The sequence below is a fragment of the Hippocampus guttulatus genome, chromosome 16 (assembly GCF_054856545.1).
Source record: "Hippocampus guttulatus isolate MCC_2025c chromosome 16, RoL_Hgut_1.0, whole genome shotgun sequence".
NCBI classification, from domain to species: domain Eukaryota; kingdom Metazoa; phylum Chordata; class Actinopteri; order Syngnathiformes; family Syngnathidae; genus Hippocampus; species Hippocampus guttulatus.
The window spans coordinates 2564590-2587359 of record NC_141276.1 but is presented as its reverse complement, the minus strand read 5'-3'; the positions used below and the strand labels follow the sequence as shown (position 1 = coordinate 2587359).

General features: G+C 42.9%; 4 protein-coding genes and 1 non-coding gene across 10 annotated transcripts; 1 reads left to right on the top strand and 4 right to left on the bottom strand.

Annotated features, from left to right (window-relative positions):
• Nucleotides 1-61: 61 nt before the first annotated feature.
• rbx1 (ring-box 1, E3 ubiquitin protein ligase) lies at nucleotides 62-1585 on the bottom strand. Its single transcript, XM_086133218.1, has 5 exons — nucleotides 1424-1585; nucleotides 980-1058; nucleotides 581-651; nucleotides 284-369; nucleotides 62-201 (listed from the first exon to the last, which is right to left on the bottom strand). The coding sequence occupies exons 1-5, from the start codon at nucleotides 1499-1501 to the stop codon at nucleotides 189-191; spliced, it is 327 nt and encodes a 108-aa protein (XP_085989344.1). The 5' UTR covers nucleotides 1502-1585; the 3' UTR covers nucleotides 62-188.
• Nucleotides 1586-1828: 243 nt separating this feature from the next.
• trnaq-cug (transfer RNA glutamine (anticodon CUG)) lies at nucleotides 1829-1900 on the bottom strand. The gene has a single exon. It is a non-coding gene; the product is annotated as a tRNA-Gln (tRNA).
• A 535-nt stretch (nucleotides 1901-2435) lies between these two features.
• chadla (chondroadherin-like a) lies at nucleotides 2436-6326 on the bottom strand. The gene is made up of 10 exons (XM_086133506.1): nucleotides 6168-6326; nucleotides 5640-5834; nucleotides 5412-5567; nucleotides 5163-5308; nucleotides 4763-5001; nucleotides 4428-4690; nucleotides 4002-4338; nucleotides 3550-3902; nucleotides 2906-3072; nucleotides 2436-2754 (listed from the first exon to the last, which is right to left on the bottom strand). The coding sequence occupies exons 1-10, from the start codon at nucleotides 6324-6326 to the stop codon at nucleotides 2436-2438; spliced, it is 2334 nt and encodes a 777-aa protein (XP_085989632.1).
• Nucleotides 6327-6934: 608 nt separating this feature from the next.
• On the bottom strand, nucleotides 6935-13904 carry LOC147192443 (ran GTPase-activating protein 1-like). Of its 4 annotated transcripts, none has more exons than XM_086132108.1 (16): nucleotides 13832-13904; nucleotides 11854-11973; nucleotides 11596-11723; nucleotides 11394-11453; nucleotides 11141-11320; nucleotides 10919-11053; nucleotides 10565-10723; nucleotides 10314-10427; nucleotides 9918-10017; nucleotides 9575-9659; nucleotides 9281-9467; nucleotides 9090-9206; nucleotides 8675-8780; nucleotides 8209-8294; nucleotides 7988-8109; nucleotides 6935-7522 (listed from the first exon to the last, which is right to left on the bottom strand). In XM_086132108.1, the coding sequence occupies exons 1-16, from the start codon at nucleotides 13902-13904 to the stop codon at nucleotides 7441-7443; spliced, it is 1854 nt and encodes a 617-aa protein (XP_085988234.1). In that variant the 3' UTR covers nucleotides 6935-7440. The 4 variants fall into 4 exon arrangements, with proteins under 4 accessions (XP_085988234.1, XP_085988233.1, XP_085988231.1 ...); XM_086132107.1 differs by lacking the exon at nucleotides 13832-13904 and adding an exon at nucleotides 13367-13573; XM_086132105.1 differs by lacking the exon at nucleotides 13832-13904 and adding an exon at nucleotides 13362-13572.
• On the top strand, nucleotides 13742-22163 carry LOC147192442 (zinc finger CCCH domain-containing protein 7B-like). Of its 3 annotated transcripts, none has more exons than XM_086132102.1 (21): nucleotides 13742-13914; nucleotides 14099-14166; nucleotides 14655-14691; nucleotides 14941-15138; nucleotides 15760-15918; nucleotides 16237-16305; nucleotides 16463-16514; nucleotides 16621-16790; nucleotides 16929-17487; nucleotides 17681-17761; nucleotides 17869-18030; nucleotides 18461-18678; nucleotides 18774-18874; nucleotides 18966-19147; nucleotides 19292-19386; nucleotides 19521-19675; nucleotides 19810-19915; nucleotides 20063-20171; nucleotides 20416-20540; nucleotides 20802-20971; nucleotides 21421-22163. In XM_086132102.1, exons 2-21 carry the CDS (start codon nucleotides 14108-14110, stop codon nucleotides 21599-21601), a joined length of 2988 nt encoding a protein of 995 aa, XP_085988228.1. In that variant the 5' UTR covers nucleotides 13742-13914; nucleotides 14099-14107; the 3' UTR covers nucleotides 21602-22163. The 3 variants fall into 3 exon arrangements, 2 of the variants coding, with proteins under 2 accessions (XP_085988228.1, XP_085988229.1); XM_086132103.1 differs by having other exon boundaries at nucleotides 13742-13918; XR_015103143.1 differs by lacking the exon at nucleotides 21421-22163 and having other exon boundaries at nucleotides 20128-20171; nucleotides 20802-20825.
• The last annotated feature ends 607 nt before the right edge of the window (nucleotides 22164-22770 follow it).

Sequence of the window (22770 nt, the reverse complement as noted above, 5' to 3'; positions counted from 1 at the left end):
GTCATCACTTTATTTTTAACATTACTTTTAAGCATTCGAAAAAAGGTTTTACTTCCATCTGTTCTGTCATATTCCGGTTTATTTGAAACGAAAAAAGTGGAGAAACAACCGATTACAATAAGGTGAAAGGGAAGAGATGCATTGTGGGTAAGACCTAAACAAAACCAGGAGGAAGTGAACATCTCCATCTAGTGTCCATACCTGTGGGGGAAAAAAGAGGACATTAAATTGACATTCTAAAACATTTAAGCAACGTGAAATTTTAAATCCCTAATTTACTCACTTCTGGAACTCCCACTCTCTGTTGTCGAGAGGGCACACCTGTCGAGTTTTGAGCCAGCGAGAAATACAGTGGAAGTGGAAGGCATGCTGGGGATGACAAAGAGAAATGTACACATGAGCATCGCAACGTTAAAGTGTCAGTGTCCCCATTAAAAACATCACCCAATGAGGATTCAATAGATTTTTCTGCAGGTAGAAATTATTTGTTGCTTGCTAGCTGCTCAGAGAAGCTTTTAATGAGGCACAATATGCACTTAAATGACAAGTATTATAATCGGGTTTCTTCAGTCAAACTCACATTGCAGACACCCCAGGCTACTGTGCACTCCTCAGACGTGGCAGAAGCTTGGTTGGCCTGGCACTCTATACCTGATGGGGAAACAAGTCACACATATTTATGCAAATTACATCTTTCAAGAAGAAGCTTTAAGAATGAAAGGTTAATGTCCATGTTCCTGGGATATTTCTAATCCCTTTTATTCACAAATGTCATTGTGCATTTGTCTGATGATATATGCATCTGCCATTAACATGTCAGACAAGTTGTATGCTGCTTGGTTCTTAGATGAATTGTTTCAGATATTGATAGTGATTCGTTCAACTGGACATCAGAGGCCAAATGTAAGCTAATTCTGTCACACGTTCACAGTTGAACCTCAAAACAACTGCAGTGAGTGTGTTTTACATGTGAACTTACAAAGATCCATGATGTGGTTTCGACATATAGCACAGTTATCCACAACAATGTCCCAGGCCCACAGTGCCACAGCATTCCACTAGTGGGGGAAATAAAACAACCGTTAGTACAGCACAGCAAATTAAACAATCAACATTTTATTAAGAAGCTCCAAAAGCATTTAAAGCAAATGTGTCGGTTTCGCTCCTAGCAGACTGCCGAATATATATGTATCGCATACGGGATGTCTTGTCTTTATGTCCACAAAAAACTGTAGTGAACAAAACTACAAGTTTATTGTAAACGATAAGAGAAAATTCACGTTGCTTGAAGCAAGCTAACCGCAAGCCAACTAAGCCGCTGTGCACTTAGCAACTTAACATGCTAATTGATGGCAACTAGCTAGCGTGTTGATCCATGGGGAAAGTGTCGTTTATTCACGCGAATAAACTCACGAAACCATACCTTCTTGACTTCAAATCGCTTCTTGCTTGCTCCGCTACTGGAGCAGCTAGGTGCGTCTACGTCCATCGCCGCTGCCATCTTGAATTTGACAAGATATTAGTGAACGTGATTCAGCTCGAGGCTACTTCCGGTGCAGTACAATTCCGAAAGGAATGATCAACACACGTTTTGAAACGTCAGAAATTGTTACAAAGTAGCGATTGTCATATTGTACGTGTTCGTTGTTTTGAACTTTCTACGCAGGCATGATTTGAGCACCCGTTTTAGTAAAAAAAAGTCGAGCTTTTTGTGTGGTTGTACTCAGTCAACTATTTTTTTCATTGACGTGACAACTAATCGAATTAAGTAACAAATATTTATGAGCCAAAACGTTAAAAACGAAAGTTAAGAATAGGAAGAAAATTCAGGTTCCACCGAGATTTGAACTCGGATCGCTGGATTCAGAGTCCAGAGTGCTAACCATTACACCATGGAACCATGCGTCCTGCAGCGCTTATTGACATTTATAACGTATAACCGCAGTTGGGAAATGTTGAAATGGCTGGGATCTTGTCCAAGAAATACGTTGAAGTGAATTGGGAGTTCATATTTAGCCCTAATGGCCCTGGAGGGAAACCATCTGGCCTGCAATAAAACAGGTCTGACATGAGTGTGTTTTGCATTTATTTACTCCAGAAGCAAACAGTGCATTGCATACAGTCAGTATTTTTTGTGATAAACATTTTTAGATAGTCTCACTAATGAACCAATTGCAAAAAAAGAAAATCTAGCCCATAGGTGTCAAACTCAGGTCCTAGAGGGCCGCTGTCTTGCATGTTTTCCAAGTCTCCCTGTTGCAACACACCTGATTGAAATGATCTGATCATCAGCAAGCTCTGCAGAAGCCTGACATTGAACCTGTTCATTTGAATCAGGTGTGTTGCAACAGGGAGACTTGGAAAACATGCAGGGCAGCGGCCCTCCAGGACCTGAGTTTGACACCTATGAATTCTAGCCCATCTGATTATATGTTTTATGTTTTTATGACTTTCTTCTTTTTGGTCACCGTTGGTACAACTGGTTTCCTTTGAGGCTTTTTCTTTGTTGGCTTTGGTTGTTTTGTGTTGTTCCTTCCCGAGTTGGTCTTGACCCCAGAAGCTTTCACCAGGTTGAGTTTGGGTTCCTTGGCTTTTACATGAGCACGGGCTGCAACAACCACAAGCTTTCTGTCTGAGTTGGAGGTGTTTTCCGGACAGGACTTAAATAACTCCAGATCCCTGACTTTCTGCCCCTTAAGCTTATAAGGGAGACCACAGGTAGCCGCCACCTCCAAACTCACTTTCTCCATCCACCTGGTGCAGAAATCAAGAAACAGCATCAAAGTAAATGATCTATCACATAAATTGAATTGAGCATCTTATGTTATATTGTCCTCAAGTAATCTGACAGTGTTTTGGCAAATTGATTACAAACCCATTATTCTGAGGAGAAGTGTTCACTGACCTGCGCAGCGGCAGCAAAGTACAGTCACACAGCAGAGGATTGTCTTGAAGGTCAAACACCTCCAAGCCCGTGAGAGACCCCAAGTCAGGAAGCGCCTTTAGCTGGTTTCCTCTCAACGTAAGAGCCTTCAGTCCTGGACCAAGCCCGGCCAGAGCGTCTCGAGACATCTGCACATCAGTGTCATAAGGGAATAGTTCAGGTCATTTAATTGAATCATGCAATAATGTGCAGTTGCTGTAGGCCACAATTAGATTGGTCCAAAACAGCGGAGTTTACATTTATGTACTGGTATACAGTTTTTAACATACACAAGAGTTTTATGAAGTTACAATTAGTATTCACATTTTCACATCAACCGTGCATGTTTTCTTGAGTATATTTTATTAAATGTACCACTATATAAGAACTGTCTTGAGCACATTTGTCCACTTTAGTGGTTATGTAGCGCAATTCCGAGTTACTTTGCCTATTACCACCACTTCAATGTGCAGTTAGCTAGCTCGCTATGCCTACACCCTGAAAATACATCTTCAATGGATGCCACAATTTACTAAACAGCTTGGTGTCATTATTACAAGTGACAAAAAAAATGTAAAACAGCATAACATGCTGTAGAAAATGCTCAAGCATCATTCACTTTTTACCTTCTCGGTGCCCATCTGATCCATGTACAGCCACTTCAGACTTTGAGATATTGGCCGCAATGCGTTTGGTCCCACTGAGAGAATCCGGTTTTGAGACAGGTTGAGTTCCTCCAGACTGGTGGCTTTGGATATCGCATCAGTCGGAATGTTTGTCAGCTTATTTGAATCCAGGTGAAGTTTACCAAGGAAGGCAGAGTCCAAAGCGCCCTTGGCAATTGTGCGGATGGTGTTATTGGTCAAGTAGAGTTCTCTTAGTTTTGGAGTTACAGCGGAGAGCAGACCTGTGGGTTCCAGTTTTAAAATGGCATTGCGTTCCAGGTGTAACGCAAACAGATTTGGTAAGAGTTGCAGAGCTGCAGGAGAATTGAACACACGTCAAATATCGTCATTCCTTGTCCATTGCATCACGTATGATTTTAATTCATTTGAGCCAATGTTTCCGGTCCACTGACCTGAACCGGGAAACTTTCCCAAACGATTCCCCTCCAGGTAGAGGTAGCTGAGCGCTGGCGCTCCAGTGAACGTTTCAGGGCCCAAGGACATGAGGTCGTTGTCAGAAAGATACAGATAAAACAGGTTTTTCATTCCTCGGAATGCGCCACCTTCGATCTCACGGATTTTGCAGAATTCCAAGTGAAGGGAAACAACTTGGCCGGCGGTTGGAAAACTGTTGGGGGGAAGGTTGTGGAAGTGGTTACTACGAAGGTCCAGTAGTTGAGTTTTGGCAGGGAAGCCTCGCGGAATTTTGGTGTGACCTCGGTTCTCACACGTGGCATGCTGTGCTTCGATCTAAAAGGGGTTGAAAATGCTGTTGATTGATGAACCAATATTCATTATAATTGTTGAGTCTAATTGTCCACAGAACAATCCGAACTTACGTGACAGTCACAGTTCACCGGACACTTGACGTTCCGTTTGGGTTTGGCTGTCGGCGGGCTGCTGACGGCAATCGCTTCCTCCTCAAAGTCGTCCTTCAGCGGGTCCCCCCTGCTGCGGCAACGCATGTCCACGGCCGCCACGGCGCCGAGCGGCTCTTCGGACAGGTGAGGGGGTCCTGTACAGGTTCCCAGCAGCTTGACACCGCCGACGCTCGCCCAGTTCCGTAGGGACCTCATGTAGCAGCTACAGTGGATGGGGTTGGCTTCAAGAAAAAAAAAAAAGTCGTGCAAAATGTAAACACTCATTAACATTCGAATGTAAGAGCTCTGCTTACCAGTGAGGTTGAGGCTGGCAAGGTTTCTGGGGCCCGCAAGAGGCTCCAGGTAACGAAGCTGGTTGTGACTCAGGTCCAAGTGGGAGAGCAGAGGGGCTTCTGACAAAGCCTGATCTGACAGGTCCTGAAGAGACATGTGGCTGAGGTACAAGTGTGTGAGCTTTGCCATGGAGACGGACTCTTCGCCGAGGTAGATCATGCGGTTGTGGCTCATGTCCAGGTGTGTGACTTCCTTGAGTCTGCAGTGGAGAAGACAAACAACAAGAATGTCTAAATCAAACTAATAAGGTGATTCGGACCGTGGGAGGAGGAGAAAGTCCAGAATATCTGCTGCATCTCAAACGCAGGGTGTCAGCAGGTCTCTGACAATTACTGTCATGGCTATATTAAAAGCTCCTACCTGGTCATAGCCTGAGTGGGGAAGAATTGCAGCTCATTGTGGTCCAGACTGAGGCGGGTGAGGGTGAACAAGCTTGCGAATGCCTCGGGAGCCAAGTTGTTGATGGAGTTATGGCTGAGACGAAGCCACTTGATGTGTTGCAGGCCCTAAGAGAGGCGGAATGGGCGCAGGGTGGGAGGTGAGGCGTTGATGTGAATGCAGCTCATTAACAGACAACCGCTACATTTTGGTACAGATCATCTATCTTACCTGAAAGGCCATGTTGGGGATGTACACCAGCTGGTTGTGGATGAGAGCCAGCATGTTGAGTGAGCCAAGCTGCAAGAAGGCTCCAGGTTGGATCTCCTCAACACGGTTGTGGTCCAGACGAAGCTCCTTCAAAGACGAGAGCCCATCGAAAGACTCCTACAAATGTGGAGGAAGAAATTGTTCCCAAGAGCACAGCGAGCGGTGGACGTTTTGGTTGAGTTTTCTTGCCTGGTAGAGGATGTCAATTTTGTTGTGGGCCAGGTTAAGGGAGAGCACGCGGCCCAGCGTGCGGAAAGCTCCCTCCTTCACCTTGACAATGTTGCATCGCTGTAGATTGAGGTGGGTGAGGAAAGGGGTGTGCACAAATCCTCCTCGTTGGAGCACCTGCAGGTTGTTATTCCTCAGGTCCAATTTGACTGTGATCTGTGTATGCACCATTACATCGAGCGAGAGAAAAATCATGTCAGAGTTGATGTTTATTACAGTATGTCGAAATCATCGACCCTTCATACCACATGTAGTATGTCGGCCTGCATTTGTTTTAGTGAACCACATAAAAGGATGTAAAGGACCGGAACAGGTCCCCCGGGCCTTTAGTTTGACACCGACAGCATTTTGATAGATCTCACACTGCAATAAAAACGTGATAAAGACCATAGATTCCAATAGGACGCATTGGAATGCCTCTTCAAAGCTTCTTTGCCAGAAGAGCAGTCGTGTGAGGTTGAAGCGAGGCGGTAGACATCGATTTCTGACCTCGTCAATCGTCGGGGGGACGCCAGTAAGGTTCTTGCCAACGCAAGCCGCGGTGAGCTTGGCACTGTCACAACTGCACACTCGAGGACACTTGGCCGCTTCCACGTTTGATATGACCGCAAGGGTCCCCACTAAAACCGCAGCGGGGAGGACAAGCATCTGCGCAAGGGAGACGTTCGAGTTTAAATTGACTGCAAAGCACTTTTAAATAAATGTACCCTCCACTTGGGTTCATATCGAAACATTCTGACACATTTTTATCTTTGTAACCGTTACAATGCACCAACCTAAATAAAAGCCATGCTTTTGATTCAATTGATGTCACCACGTTGGCTCACTGTGGAATTTGAAATAACAAAATATCTTACCTTCATGCAGAAGTCAACTTTTTTGTCTTTGACTTAAATGTAGTCACAAAAACGAAGAAAAAGAAATCTAAGTGAATTTGCCAGCAGCTTCAACAACTACGCCCAGCGTGTTCAGCGCAGTCTGGAGTGCAATGGATAAACGAGTCTTTGGTAAATTCTTCCTCTCGTGACCCCTGATCCCGGCACCCCCATCTGCAAATTAACACCTTGGTTTTACATTTTCTGCCCAGTTACTTGGAGATGCTGCAAGGAATTTGCACATTAAGCATGACCAGTCAAATGGATTTGAAATTGCATTAACAATTTCTTAAAACAACAAAATATGAAGAAAAAAAAAAACCTGTTACCAAATAAGACTACAAACGGAAAATGATCTGAATAAGGCACAAGCCATCCAAACAAGATGACAACTCAATTTATTTTAACAATGCAGAGCCATAACAAGCTTGTGACTCAATCCAGAAAATACAATACATCCCTTTTGTAGTTAACCTTTACTTTTATATTTAGCAGCTCATTCATAGCACACATTACACACATTGAACTTCAAGAACAAGATTTAAAAAAAAAAGGAAATTTTGATAACAAAAATGTACAAAACCCTAAAATGAAGTCATTAAGAACATAGTACAATATATTGTGTTGTGTAGAGCCAGCAGGTGAATGCCACCTGACCATCTCAAAATGTCGTATTTAATTTTTTTAAGACGTCAGCAGTTCCAAAAAGGATCATTATCAAGGTGTTAGGCAACAAAGTACTGCATGTCCAAGCGCACAAGCATCCAGTTTCACAGAAATGCCGTCACGATTATTTGGATGAAGATGCATCCTTGACTCAAATTGGAGCAAACGTATGGAGGTTCTCAGAGGTCCGTCAAAGCTGTTTGTTTGTTCATTCGCAGTCTTCAGCTCTCTGTGCGGATCCTCTGTAAGGTGGACTGAAGCTTGTGTAGAGAAGAGCCACAGGACTCCAAAGCCTTGTTGTTTCTAGGGATGACAAACATCTCTCGTGGACATGCACTTACATACGGTCGGACAAATGACAAAATGGCCGATCGTGCTGAAATGTCACAACCGGCTTCAAAATGTTATTTGGATGGTACCGTAAATCATAGAGACCTACTTTCCTTTGTCCTAGTTAATGCTTGAAGGAAATTTGTCGATTTAAAAAAATTGCAATTACACTCAAGAATTGTGTGCCTGTGGAGAGCAGCTGTTTTTAATTTCAAAGGAGACATATGACCCCCGCGCCCCACAACTTGAAGAGGTTCTGTCTTAATAACATGCCTGTGACATTTTGCTTAGTTGAGCCTGTTTTGTTGGGCAGCTTTAGGGGTGGGCACATGGTGAGCGCCTCCAAAAAAAAAAAAAAAAAAAAAAAAAAGCAAGTATCGTGCGATGTTTTATACCTGGAAGCTGCCCGCTGTTTGGCTCATTCTGTCACGCCCTTACCGGGACATGAAGGCCTCCAGCACGGCCACGCTCTCTTTGGGGAAGTAGTCCTGTCGAACGGCGTGCTCCAAGGCCTGCAGGTGACCGGCTACGACCGACACGGGCTTCAACTTATCCTCACTCTTGAGATGACAACATGGTTGGAGAGAAAAGAAAAGAGTATGAAGAAGAAGAAAAAAAGGCTACGTACAGAGAGGTAAAGGGAGTCACTTTCTGCTCACCTTAATAAGACCCAGCAGGACTAGCAAAGAGGACACAAAATTATAGCCTTGGACGGATGAAGAAAAGGCTTTCCGAAGAAGGGCATCTGCAAATGACAAAAAGATGATTAAAAGCTCAGTGGCATTCTCTTTTAAGTATATGAGGCAAGTCCAATCGAGCATTTTGTCTTGCATGCCTGTTGCATAAACTGGAAAGGAAGAAAGGAACTACGCAAATGTGGAGTTTGATACGGAAAAAGGATTGTAAAATTACAAAATAACCGGTGTAATGGAATGGCTCACACCTTCAATGTCTGAGCTACACAAACAAAGGGATATTTAATTAATTTAAAAAATACAAGCCCGTAGAAGACATTTTGAGGCCGATACTTTTTTCAGCCACGCTGCCCAGCCCTACGAAACATGCAATACATAATAACAAAAGGCGACTGAAATGTAACAGGAAGTAATTCACAAAAAAACTCACCAACACTTTCCAAAACTGCATTCTTCACGTCATTATTGTCCTCTTTGTACACAGATGCAATTTTAAGAAAGGCTTCAGCTGTTTTCTTTGCATCGGACACATCCACCTGGCCACAAAGGGAGGAGGAAGGAATCGGCTTTATCCCCATGCAAATCGTTCCTATTGTACGGCTGTCTTGAATTATTTGTAAAGTGTGTGAAAAACGAGAAATGCAAGGTCGAAGATGATTTTAATGTATCCCACGTGGTTGAGGAGAGGTCATACGTGTAACCAAAAAGTGATTTGTTTAATAGAGGAATTAGGATGCATGAATAAAGTCAATACATTTCCAAGGTAAACGGCTTGCAATTCAAGTACTGCTGTCATTTTATACCTTCAACATTTATTAAGACCATGAGATTATCCAGTCCCGTACCTGCTGCTCAATCAGTGTTGCTCTTTTGGCCCCCAGCTTCAGCAGTTTGTCCGGCGATGGAAAGCTGAGAAAGGATGAGACATCGGGTGGCCGCGGCGCTGATGGCGGAGTGGAAAACTACAAGTGCAAAGGGAGAGCGCTCAGTTAAAGCAACACGTCTTGTGAATGATTCAAGTCTTTATGAGGATTGCCTTGCTGCCAGTCTTGAAATCTTGCTCCTCTTCTTCTTCCTCATCATCATCATCATCTTCTTCTTCTTCTTCTTCCTCTTCCTCAACTTCCTCTTCATCTACCTCCTCGTCATCATCCTCCTCATCGTCGTCGTCGTCATCTTCATCGTCGTCCTCGTCATCATCTCCTGGTTCACCCTCATCATCACTAAAGTTAAAACAAAGATTTGGATCATGGACCGCCTTGCGTTACGACCATCCAAAAGCGCAAATGTACTGGATGTTGCCTCAAAAGTGAAGAGATGCCGCCGCTACCTGAGCGATGCCAGAAGCTCGCCCATGCTGATGTCTTCCATGAAATCTTTCAGAGCTTTGCAGCCGTCCTCTCCAAGACAGTTACCTGCAAAAGCATGCAATATTAGAGTCATTGTTATAGTCACCGTCATCCTGCCACTGACTGTTAATGTATTGTCTTCTATTTTTGGATGTTGTCCAAGTGCTGTTTTTACTCATTGTCTTTTGACGTTCGTTTTAAAATTCGATTTACGCTCATTTATTTACCGGTAATCCCAATGTGGGCTCGGCTTGTGCATGTTTAGTTTTATTGACTCCATAACGGGGGAGTGATGAAGGAATTAGAAATCTTGCCGTTCTTCACCATTTAAATCCAGTTTTTCCAGCTGATTCTTGTTCTTGACTGCACGGGCCACTGCCAGTGCAGCTTCTTCAGTTATCTCTCCAAATGACAAATTAAGTTCCTGATTTTGGCCAGAGAGAAAACACACGTCAAGGGGGAGAGAAAGGACTCTCCAATAACCAGAGTGCACGCAATAGTCTCACAAAATATATACATGTCAATGATCATTGATGATGCCCTTATTTGGACACCCGTGATTGCCATTTAGCTGAAAACTGAACAAAACCCGGTGAATCTGGAATAAAACTGGAAAACCTGATCCAGACAACAATATATTAGCATTTCTGTTTTCGAGAGTTGATTTTGATCATGCCAGTCTCACAGATTGTAGCTGATGACAGGCAAATGAGCACTCACCTTCAAAATCGGCAGTCCTTCCGAAACAGTTTCAGCAATGGCTGTGGCTCCAACTGGCCGCACCAAACAGTCGCCAAAGTTTATCACCTGGATGCTTCGTAAATGTTTCAGGGCCTGCGAATGACAGCAAGTGTGAGCACAGCAAGGAAAATTTTTGTCAACCCTATCGTGTCAGACTGATCGGTTGCTGATGCCCTTTTTTTTCAGAATAATATCTTTATTATTTACTTATTCTACTTTTGAAATCATACCTGAGCCATGGCAACGGCACCCTTCTCAGTGAAGGTGTTGTCATTGAGATTGAGGGTGCGCAGGTTTGGATTGTGCTGTACAGCGGTCGCCAGGGCTTTGACGCCTGGGTGGTTGATGCCATTCTGGGGCATGTGGATCTCCTCCAGGCTGCCCATTAACTACAAACACAAGAATGAGTTCTGAGTTCCACTTATACAAGAGGAGAGAACAAAAAGGAGCAATTTTTTTGTCACTAGAAGGAAAGTGTGCCCCGCCCCACAAAAAAACCCCAAAACAAAACAAAATGATTTGGAGGGCAGCCGTTCTGGCTTCTCTATCTATTGAAAGTCCAATTGTCTGTTTAACCTCTCTACCTGGAAAGCTTGAGCGAGGGCTGTGGCTCCGTCATTCTCCAGACGATTCCTCCCGGCGACAAACACTTTCAGGCTTAGGGGAGGACCTTCTGCGCTCGACTTTTTATGGCACTCGATCAGTGACGCGGCCAAGATCTGAAAAGTGCAGAACAGAACGATCCTATAGCAAATATTGTTTGTGTAAAGTAAGTATCAATCGAGGACAATTTTCACATGCTTTACCTTCCCTCCTCCGATGCCCATGCCGCAGTTGTTGAGTCGTAGTTCCTGCAGTGTGTAGCAGGAGGAGCTTTTGAGCAACCGCTCAATGCCCTTCACCCCATCTGGACCGAAGGCGTTGTCACTCAGATCTAAAACCGTCAGCTTGGCACCTGCCAGCGTTAGAGCATCACCCAGTGAATTCTTTGACAGAAAGAGAGAAAAATATTGGGAACTTGTAGTCGTCCAGAACAACCAGGGAGGACAACACCGTTACCAAAGCAGGCGGGATCTCAGAGCGGAGGCGGCCAGTAAACATGTCACTCCAGTAACAGCGCTGAAAGAAACAAACTATTTATTTCTTGCCATATGCTCTTTGAAATCTCAAATCCCCTTCAGTGTAGTGTACAACAAAACCAAACGTCTTATAGATGCAAATTAAAGTTTAGAGAAATATATAGAAAGTATACGCCTGAAACCTTGAACTGGCTCTTTGTCTCGAGGGCCTTGGCGATGGCTTTTGCAGCCTCAACACCTACTGTGTTCCCCTCCAATCGCAGAGCTTGGAGGCCTTCGAAGTTCTCGATCTCCTTCACAATCTCTTCAACTTGAATGTGGAAAACGGTTAGGACAGACAAAAAAAAAAAAGCAAAACAAAATATTTTTAAAAACATACAAGACTAAAAGGTGTTTCTATCCAATTTTTGGCTGAAAGAAAGGAAACGTCACCATCTCACCTGATTTAGAATCATCGAGCTTTCTAGATTGTCCTTTGTAACTCAGCTCTCCTTCTTCAACTTTAGCTTTGGCCAAGGAGTCGGCCAACTGTGAAACAAGGTCTGTCGCCATGACGTTACCTGGGGATGAAACAACAGTCATGATTTTCTTTTTTTCTTAGGTCAGTTCATAAAACTGTCAAAGATTTTTATTACTTGTAATCGACATAAGTGCACCATATCCTATAACGGGTGACCAAGAAATAATAAACATCGTCTGACTGCAGACTGCATGATTCTCTGCTTTGTAATTATAACCGATGACACCGTGCTGCGTCTTGTCTTTGTGATATTTGTTGCAGAAATGATCTCTGCACAAAACTCACTCATTGTTTGCGTAAATGAAAATGTGTTCAGAAGATGACATCTACAGGCAATTTACAACATAGCCTTTCAATGGTGACGTTAAAGCACCTAATTACAAACAAAACATGAGCTTCTTTCTGGTCCATGTACAATTACAATGTGTTGGGGGCCAGATTGCTGACCCCTTTTATATAGGTACTTGCAACAGTTGTCTCTCTGAATGTGTGCTGATGTAATGATGGCTATTGAGAATGGGCTTTGTGCAACCAAAAAGAGCATGACAGTTCTGGCATTTGCTGTCTCGTTTGTTTAGACGAGAACTGATGCACCTAAGCAAGTACAGGTGGGACAGCTTTACCAATAGAATCTATGCGACATTAGTAGGCTTTACATGATCAGGATTTTGGAGCCAACCACCCAATGACAATGAAACTCGAAAAATTCTAGCAAAAAAGAAATGCTGATAAACATTCAACAGCTGGCACATGGAGTTGGGTGGGGCGACATCCCCTCAGAAATATTTTAAAATATTGGGGGGGGGGGCAGACCGTATTGGCTGCGAAACCTTGCATTATAAACAATGACAGCACAGAAGGTCCCTGAGTGAGAGAGATTGTGTTTGCTGTAATGTCTTACTTTGCAGATTCGATGAATGACGTAATTGATCGATCGGTAAGTTATCACATTACAATTAATCAGCAATTTGGTATCAAAATACAAAATATCTACCGATACGGTCTTCCAAATCAGATCTGTGTAAAGTCTATCATTAAGTACAGGACTGAATTTTCATGATGTAGTCATTTCCAACAGGCGACCTCTGGCTAGTATTAGCCATCCGATGCTAACTTGATGGATAGAGAACTTTCAAACCTAGTCAGGAGGATTACAGTTGCTATTGAAGCGCGGCACTCAGTAAAAATTCTCAGTAACTAAGCATTTGTCTAAATATTTAAAAGCCTACACTTTTGTGTGTCGTGGACGATATAGAACGACCAAGTTAATCTTGCCAGTTGTACTGTATTAAACGGAACGTGGTTCGGCCTCTGGTCAGTGAACAGCACAGTACTGACCAGCTACAGTTAAGGTCCACAGCGAACTGAGAAAAGTCAAATATGAAACAAAGTTTGTTCTTATACCAACGAAATTAATCGCAAAATTACCCGACCGACGCAGTCTTGAATGAATGCCGTCGCGTTCACGCTCCCGCTCGTTTCCGACGTTCAAACGACAGTTTAGCACAGCACAAAACACTACTTGACGACTAAAGAGTTGCTGGTCAAGGGAATTGTAGTTCATTAGCCTACACAGGCGTGTTCAAATGCCGCTGTAACGCTCCCCAAAACCAATTATTCTTAGGACGGACATGCAATGTGCAGACTCAAACCTCCCGAATTTATCTGAAAAATCTGCAATATTTACTGACTGATGACCACTCCAGATGTAATCAGAGTGAGTCATTTGACGGCTTCTAGCGATTTCTACGACAGCCAATCGCGATTTACCTTGCTAAGAAGTTGACCGAAGTCACGTGATGTGGAGTTTCAAGAAATCGAAAGCAATGTAAACGTCTGTGTTATTATATGTGCTCGCGGTCTTTGTGATTTATTGTACGCCGAGGCAAGACACTCACCGCTGGAAGTCTTTCTGTCTCGTCCTGCTCGCTCATCACACCATTTTGGCTGCGAATCAATGAACTTCCCCATTTAAAGGAAGGTAGGTGGGTTTCAACTTGTGCTAGGCAGTGACGCATGTTTCATGATCAAACTGCCGCAAAGGGTAAATGTCCCGTCCAACACTGATAGCGTGCATTACTGCTTCCTACTTATGTTTAAAGCCCCAAAGAACGCCAACAGCATTTTAACCTTAACTTTCTAATGCTTTGTTTTCATTCTCCCAGGGAGGAAGAATGGACTCGCAGAGAAAGAAACGCAGGAAAGATATACAAGCTGCATTGAATTTCATACAGTAAGATTTTAATCAGCTTTTTAAATGTTGTACATCTTTATTTGGAATATTCACATAGAAAAATCAACGAATAAAACCAATTAAAACATAAGTACATGTATTCTAGTTGTGTTTGTTTTGAGTCTAATGTGTTCAGTATACAGTAAATGAAAACTGAAACTGAGAAACTGAAAACTAAAGTTGAAAAGACGTTTTTGTTAACGGAATAAAATAAAAACGAAAAGGCTGAAGAAAAAAAATCAGAAACAAATTGAAACTACACCTTACGTTTATAAAACAAACTAAACTTAACTATAAATATAGAATAAAATGGCCATTGTTTTAATCTTTGTCGATGAATAAACCCGAGCTGTCAGAGTTCATTTTAGATATATTTATTTTCTTATTGCTGTATAACTGTACAAAAGGAGCCAAAGACAATAACTTTAACTACTACTTTAACTTCTTACAACTGCGTATAATTTCAAAACTTTCTACATGTGTTTCAGGTCTTCACTGGCGTATCCGGATCGTGAAGGCTACAAGGTACAGTCTCTCTCTGCTCCCCGAATGAAAACTGTTAACATTAAGGCTTAAAGGATAAAAGGCTTAATTTAACCATTTTTATTTTATGTCTGCAACTTTGCAGCATTGTTTCACGCCACGCAGAAGTAACTTGATGCCTGTTGTTTACAAATATCCTCATTTGGCCTGTACAATTTTACTTGGTACTGTAGCACAAAGTTTGTGCTACTTTATCAACACATGTCACCATATCTCTGTTTTGCTCCACAGGACTTTTTGATTAAGTTGGTAATCTCCCTTCTCGAAGAGGGCAACAGCTGGTTCAGAGATGGCCGCTGGGAGCAGGCAGTGGGCGAGTTCAGCGAAGGCTTGAATGTTTCTCACTATGTCTCAGGAGAGGGATTCCACATTCCTCAGGATTTATTGGAGAGTCTGTATGTCAATCGGGCGACTGCCTACCATAGCATGGTGAGTCTGCTTTCTCCGATTGAATCAGTTGTATTCTGTGACATTAAAGCAACACACCTCTCCAAATTAATTTTCTTCCTTCAATCTATTAGACCGTACAGATGAACATGAATAGTGCAAATATGAATGGCATCTGATTCCCTGAAAATAGGTTAAAGCAGATTATGTATCAAAATAATTACATACCCTGTACGCTGCTATACAGGATATTTTTAATTAGTTCACCTAATCACTGCAGAGGTGCAACGTTCGATTCCAGTTCCGGCCTTCCTGTGTGGAGTCTGCATGTTCTCCCCCGTGCCTGCGTGGGTTTTCTCTGAGTACTCCGGTTTCCTCCCACATTTCAAAAACATGCATGGCAGGTTAATTGAACACTCGAGATTATCCCTAGGTGTGATTGTGAGCGCGAACGGTTGTTCGTCTACGACTGGCTGGCGACCAGTTCAGGGTGTACCCCGCCTACTGCCCGAAGACGGCTGGGATAGACTCCGGTACGCCTGCGACCCTCGTGAGGATAAGCGGATTAGGAAATGGATGGATGGATATGAATATGCTAAAACCTTGCTATAATATACAATACTGCTCTTAATCTATTTCTATTTTGCCTCGTGTGTTTTACAGAAGGAATACGATAATTGCATAAAGGACTGTGACAAAGCTCTGGAGATGTGTAAAAAAAGCCACAAGGTGCTCTACTTGAAGGCCCTTTGCTTGAAGCAGCTTGGCCAGTACATGGAGGCTTATGACTGCACACGCGACTGTCTGCTCATCGCACATGAGGTAAAGTTGAAAAGTGGCCAAAAAGGGAATTTAAAGAACAGCGGATGAGCAGTAACTTTGCTCGGACAATACACAGTCATAGCAGTCACTAAAGCTACCATTGCACATAAGATAAGATAAGATAAGATATCCTTTATTTGTCCCACACTGGGGAAATTTACAGCCTCCAGCAGCAAGAATGTAGGCAGAAAGAAGAAGAAAAAACAAACAAACACCGTTCTATTAAGTGCAATACAAATACAAAATGGATAAATCGCAGTGCTATTTACAGTTGTTTTCCACATCATATAATACATTGTGTACATAATCTCTTTACAGGACAAACAGGTGAATGAACTTGCGGAGGAACTTGCCAATCATCTGGGACTGAAGAAGCGAAAGCCCTACGTAAGCGAAGTAGTGAATACAATCTTTTTATCTTGACCTCAAGAGACAAGACAAAAAATTCCATGACGCACCAACTCTCTTGGATACCCGCAGATGCCTTTCACTCAAGTAAAGACGTATTTGATACCATTTCAATATGTCTGTTTCTTATGCCCAGGTGTCTTACCATGTAGGAAATGTTACAAACCCTTTGAGTAAAATTGCACCAGGTAAGTCTCATCAACATTGCAGCCACCATATGCCTGTTTTCACAAACGCCTTTGAGAAAGTGAACACTTTTTTTTTTTTTTTTTTTTTTTGCATGTGTCTCCTCAGTCAATTTTCCCAGCGTGCCTCAATGTGTCCTCCCCAACAAAGCAAATGACGGAAAACAGTCTGCCGCCTCCGTCCTGGACAGCCCGGACCCTTTGGAGGACTGTGAGCTGATAGGAGATGACCTGGACAATCTGCTCGACTGCGTTCCTAATGAACATTTAGCTGCTGAGGTAAAGGTGCATTGTTGGGATTGTGAGAAGCCATTTTTCCGCGAAGCGAAGGATACCTTTGCTAAGATAAAATGTAAAAAATTACATTTGATATTTGTGAACAGTATTTTTGAGCATTTCTTTTTGTTCGTGTTCTAGGTTCACGCTCAAGAAGCAGCTTCACTTCCCAGCGTGGAAAGCATTTTTCCGCTGTCTGTTCCAACGCCTCATCTCCCGCCAGCCTTCTTGAGCTCTTCCATGAGTGGAATAAACTCCACGAGCTCCCTTTCACTTGCCGGTCAAAACTCACTAGATACCCTCGATGACCTGTCACCTCCACATGGACTGCATTCCTTGGACAACCTCCCGGGAGGCGTAAATGGTGCAAGTCTGAAGTCACCAGTACTAGATTCCCTGGATGATCTCTTGGTGGCGGCTCCTCGCGCTGTATCGCGAGACCTGTCACCTCGCGCTGTATCGCGAGAAGCCGCTCAGCCCAAAACAGAACAACTTGAGAAGCCATTTTCTGATTTCCTTGAACCTTTGCGGCTCACCTGTGATCCGTCTGCTCAACTCGGTTCCGTGTTGGGTGTGACTCAGCAGCACTCCCTGGATTCCTTGGACTTGTTTCCTGCAGTGAAAGGTCAAGTGCATTCTGCGCCCGCACTCGCAGAAAAGGGAACAGGCTTGGACCCGCTCAGCGATTTCAGCTCCGCCGGTGATTACAGCTCATTCATAAATTGATGCGTTATTGGCTAAAAGGCACACTTATGCTGCTTTAAGTCGTTTGATACCTCGGTCTAAACAACACAATTTTATGTCCACCGTGATCGTTTATTTGTGCTTTTGGTGTTTTCACAATTTCAAGACATGTAAAAATATAACACGTCATTCATGTTCTCTCTCTTTAGCGACACAAACTCCGGTGCCAAACCCTCTGTCTGCCACCCACAACTTCATGCAAGCTTGTTCTAGTTGCTTTGCTCGCGAAGGTGCGTGAGTCTGGACAATGCCCATTTGTTCAACCCTACACTGTAGTTTGGTGTAAAATGTTCATTTTATTTTTCACTTCAATGAATGTTTCAATGTTTGTTTTCAGGTCGAGCGACATACACCTTCATTCACAAACCTGACCTGCGCCACAGCTGTAAGCGAGATATTCTCTTGTGCAGACGAAAAGGAGTGTTTCCCTCCCAGTGGACCAAAGTGCGACACCCGCCGACATGGACATCCATCACGGGGCCTTTTGTCCTTTGCAAACGTGATTATTATCAATCCTCAATGATACATTTTGTCACGTTCCCTTATAACGTCATATAAAACAAACAAAAACATTTGAGTTTTGATTGGCCTTCCTGTGTGGAGGTTGTATCCTTCCCCATGCTTGCAAAGGCTTTGCTTTGGGTTGTTTCCCACATTTCAGAGCTTCACATGGTAATTTACCGGTAATTGAAAACACTAAATTGCCCATAAGTGTGACTGTCAACAGTCTATATGTGGCATCTGGCAATGACTGGCTGGCATCCAGTCATGATTTTTATATATTTTTTAAAGCTCATTTGTGTGAATTGCGCCGGATATTAGAAGGGAACGCCCACCTACAGTTCGTGAATGTTCTGATGTGAAGAGATTGTAGGTTCTTAATTCATCTGCTTACCTGGTTAATTTTTTGTTTAATGTTTGTTATATAGACGTGCTACAGCCTGCCGATTTGGGCCTCTGTAGGTTTGGGGAAACGTGCCACTTTGCCTTTAACCAACTGGAAATCGACGTTTGGACAGAGGAGAGGAAAGGGACCTTGGACAGAAATCTTCTGTTTGGACCATCGGGTGTTGCCACTGGCGACCCAGTGAACAGCATTAGAGGCCTTCTACAGGAACACAAGGGCACGTTCTTATTCCTGTGTCAGGTCAGGATCACTATAAGGTCACTGCACGATGGAGAACAAAATGTACACGGTAACCTTTTCTGTGTTTGTATCTGGACCTGTTTTCCTCTCATCAGGAATGCTATAACGGTAAGCCACGGATTATCAGTGAGCGCTGCCGAGACGATCACGCTGTGTGCTCTAACGCTGTCGCCCGCCACTCCTTTGATGCTAACAAGTGAGTGGAACGCAACAGTCACTTTCATGTTCACTCACTATAGTACCTTCTATCTTCTATCATTGCTTATTTCAATGACATCTACTTTCAGGTGTTTAGCATTTGAAGTGACGGCCACAAACTGCAACTACAGAAAAGTGCGTCCATTTAACATACTGGCCCACTTAAAATTGTGCAGCCAAAACTTTCTCGACGGATGCCCTGGGGAGTACAGATGCGTTAATGCTCACTCAGTCATTGAGCTACGTACCTGGAGGGTACAGCAGGACACAGGTGCTGTCTATCAGAAAAGTGTTAAATATTCTATCCTTGTTTACTCTACAGGTTTCTACAATGCGTTGTCCAAAAAAGATTAAGGTGTACTTTAAGTTTCTGTCAATTGGTGAATTTGTCTTTTTGGAATGTTCTTGCTTCTAGGTATCACAGCTGATGAGATTGTTAAAGTCTCAAAAAAATATCATGAGGAACAGGAGCAGAACACGGGGACGGAAAGGAAATTGCAATCAAGTGGAGTAAGACACCCCCCCCTCCTCCCCCGCCGCCATTTGAAATAATATCACTTTTATTTCCCCATCACTGATTGGATATGCATTTGTCATACAAAAGCTGTCTACAATAGATGTTACCCTCCTTTCTTTTTATGCAGGTACCTGCTGCCGCAAATGGTGAGGAAACACCAAAACGCAAGAGTTGGAACATGAACCTGAAGATGAAGTTTGTCTGCGCCGTCTGCTTACAAGACGGTCACATAAGTATGCCGAACAACACCCTCAAGTATTGCTCTGCCAAGGCCAAGCACCCGTAAGTAAAAGGAGCAGGAAGCTGCGAAGAGTCGAACCGACGACTTGAAATCCAGTGGCGAGCTGTTACTTTTGTGACTTGGGTCTTCACGCTCTCTCTCCCTTTTCACCACGAACACTAATGAACACTTTCAGGTGGACCAAAGAGCAAAACACGCTGTTGGTGAAGTCCTCGGAGAAGAATAATTGGGTTCCTGTCAGACCCCTTCCACATACAAAAAACTTCCCCGCGCAATATGAAGTGAGTCTTCATTTTCAGTTGAGTGCTTAGCAATTTATTTTGAAGTAAATTTCCTTCCTCTTGTGTCATGTCGCCGCTCCACATGACACTTTGGGCTCTTCGGATTTGGTTTAGTGCTTCATTAGCATGTGCGTTTCCTTCTGGCAGTTGTGCGGCTGGATGTTGCAAAAGAAGAAATGTGATTTCATTGGGAATTGCTCCTTTGCCCACAGCACAGAGGAAAAGGACATGTGGATGTATATGAAGACTCAAAACGGCAAGTGATTGAAACAAACCAGGGCACAACTCAATGCACACCACTTAAACAAAGCGTGTTTGATGGACTATTGTAGTTTACTGTATGGAAGCATCCTTTGATTTTTCTCCATGCAACCTATGGAAGATAAAGAATTGGATACTCCTGTCCTCGTGTCAGCACATCTGCCGCTACATGCATTTGAGCAGTGTCCTTAATGATGAATGATCTTTTTTTTGTTGTTTTTTTTTGTCTGTCCCCGCAGTCGTTGAAATGCAGCAGATATACAACATGTGGTTGACACTAAGCACACATAGTCGCCAAGCAGACAAAGCCGTGTCCACCCAGGAAAAAGACATTGTCATGCCAACAGACAATGCCGAACCGATGGTGGGTAATTAATATTACCCCGAGTAGCAAAATGTGAGAGTGAAAACTCGCTGGCCATAGAAGTACACTTGTTTAGTTTGTCACTTTATGTTAGTGCAAGCACCCCAAGGGACTATTTGTGCACAAATAATGAAAAGATCCATTTTGTATAATTTCCCCCTTAATGAGGTGTCCATTTATAGTGACTTGCGATCTCATGTTGTTGCCGAAGTGCACCGGCAAGCAAGGCGATGACCGCTGCATTTGCTCTCTCCAATTCAGTCTGGCTTCGACTGCCCTCTGTGCGGGAAGCACAGCAACAGCGAGCGGCAGTGGCAGCGACACATCTCCAGCACTAAGCACAAGGAGCGCCTGTTCAGTTGTGAAGGAGAGGACGAGGCTTTGAAGTGGACTCACCGCTTCCCCGGTGTCTTCTTCGAGCGCTGCGCCAAGTAAGACCTCACTTTCACTTCGCCTGGCCAACCTAGCTCCACAGAAAGCACAATTAGTATGATGGTTTTATAGTCCTCAATGTTATCGGCAGCTGTTGAAAGTGTTTTTTAAAATTTTGGTTAGGTAACCAATTTTTCCTTGAATTCTGATTTCAAAACAAGTTATCCATTAATTTGACATTTAACAAAAATGTTTCTTTTTTTTCCTCCTTTTTCAAAAATTGGGGCAAATATTCTATTAGGCTATTGACATGTAAAAATATGATGAGGTGATTACACCTCTGTATGGTTTTATCAGGATACCGCTCCTCTGTGGGAAACCATATGGCCCTTGATACCAATGAGTACGACATCCCTGTTACATTATTTGGATTTTTGATGACGACAACGGGGACTATTTCATTTGAATGAATTTCAAATTCACGTGGTATGTTTCCATTGTGTGTTAGGTCCGAAGCGGACTGCCCCGATGGTGCCAGTTGTGAATTTGCCCACAGTCCGGAGGAGTTGCAGGAGTGGATCGAGAGACGAGATTTCCTGCGTCGCAAATTGGCCCAAGCGAGGGAAGAGAACCTCATCATGCCTGATGAAGTTGACTTTGGAAAGTACAACTTTATACTTCAAGTCTAAGAATTGCTAAAGAACCATGTGATCCAATTTTTTATGACATTAATTTGAACATTTTTTAAAATGATTTTAAAAAGTATTTGCATTCTTATTAAAAAAAATGTTTGCATTGTTACACAAACTTAACACAATCATCATTTAAAAACCACATATTATGTTCATTTGGGTCGTCTTTGTTAGGTATTTACATTTGTTTGGTGATCTTAAACATTCAAGTGGGGAGACTGCAAAAAAGTAAACATTTGAGAAGAGGGCAATTACTTTTTTTTACAGCACTGCACTTTCTTTCTTCCGTACTGCACAATTTCCATTCCCTTATGTAGTCATAAAAAATACTAAACACATTTATATATATTTTTCAACTCCCAACAACAACTGTCTTTTGGGAAATGGTATTCACAGATGCTTATGATAAGGGGCTTTATCTATGAAGGTACACAAAAAGGCACACACAGTCCAATATTTTTTTTTTGTATGGTACAACTGTGTTATTATTTTATAACCTGGAGTTTAATTTGACTGTTTTATCTTTTTGGGTACCGTAAACTAAAATTTGAATAAATGATCTGTGTGTTGTGATTTTGTTGAAAGATGCACCCATACACTCGTTACAACACAAAACCATACTACCTCCTTCTCCATTAGTTGGAATTTTTTTTAACTTGAGGTAAGATGTATGTAACGGAGTGATATATTGCGTTTATTAAATTATGACGGAAGTGACGCAACAGCGCACAGTATGGCACCAGCTTCCCGCCGTAGTTCAGGCAGAGCTACCAGGGAAGTCACAGGTAAGTCACGTTTCATTGATGGTCCGGATTCATTTCTAGTTTAATTACAATATTTCACTTTGTTTTTCCTTTTTCTACGGTGCTGTGTATTTAATTAGTTCCCTGATTTGTTCCGAGTCCACGTTGCTTTTTGTGTCGTCATTTAATATAAGTTTTGTCGAATGAAAGTTTTTATCCATTGAGTTAACAGGTGTTTTTTTTTGTTGTGCAGTTATTTTTGAGACTGAAAAGCCCCGTGACTTCACCTATCCCTCCCGCCATACTGTGTTGCAGGTAATGTTTGTTTCCTTTTGGTTGTACTGTATATAGTTTTTCGTGTCGTTTTTCATTTGGCTGTTAGCATACCTGTCAACTCATACGGTTTAGCCATAGTTCATACGG

Bases quoted from the DNA above. Each gene is read 5' to 3' on its own strand.
- rbx1 (XM_086133218.1), bottom strand. From the start codon at position 1,501: ATGGCAGCGGCGATGGACGTAGACGCACCTAGCTGCTCCAGTAGCGGA. The intron at 1,059-1,423 runs GTATGGTTTCGT...TTCCCCCACTAG, and splicing joins AGCGATTTGAAGTCAAGAAG to TGGAATGCTGTGGCACTGTG. The intron at 370-580 runs GTGAGTTTGACT...TGTCATCCCCAG, and splicing joins TAGCCTGGGGTGTCTGCAAT to CATGCCTTCCACTTCCACTG.
- chadla (XM_086133506.1), bottom strand. From the start codon at position 6,326: ATGCTTGTCCTCCCCGCTGCGGTTTTAGTGGGGACCCTTGCGGTCATA. The intron at 5,568-5,639 runs GCAAGAAAACTC...CCACATTTGTAG, and splicing joins AAATTGACATCCTCTACCAG to GAGTCTTTCGATGGGCTCTC. The intron at 3,073-3,549 runs GTAAAAAGTGAA...ACTGATGTGCAG, and splicing joins ATCAGATGGGCACCGAGAAG to ATGTCTCGAGACGCTCTGGC.
- LOC147192443 (XM_086132105.1), bottom strand. From the start codon at position 13,497: ATGAACTACAATTCCCTTGACCAGCAACTCTTTAGTCGTCAAGTAGTG. The intron at 11,724-11,853 runs GTGAGATGGTGA...TCCACATTCAAG, and splicing joins GCTCGATGATTCTAAATCAG to TTGAAGAGATTGTGAAGGAG. The intron at 8,781-9,089 runs GTACGGGACTGG...CTTTGTGGCCAG, and splicing joins CAACACTGATTGAGCAGCAG to GTGGATGTGTCCGATGCAAA.
- LOC147192442 (XM_086132102.1), top strand. From the start codon at position 14,108: ATGGACTCGCAGAGAAAGAAACGCAGGAAAGATATACAAGCTGCATTG. The intron at 18,031-18,460 runs GTGATTATTATC...TTTGTTATATAG, and splicing joins GCCTTTTGTCCTTTGCAAAC to ACGTGCTACAGCCTGCCGAT. The intron at 20,972-21,420 runs GTAAGACCTCAC...ATTGTGTGTTAG, and splicing joins TTCTTCGAGCGCTGCGCCAA to GTCCGAAGCGGACTGCCCCG.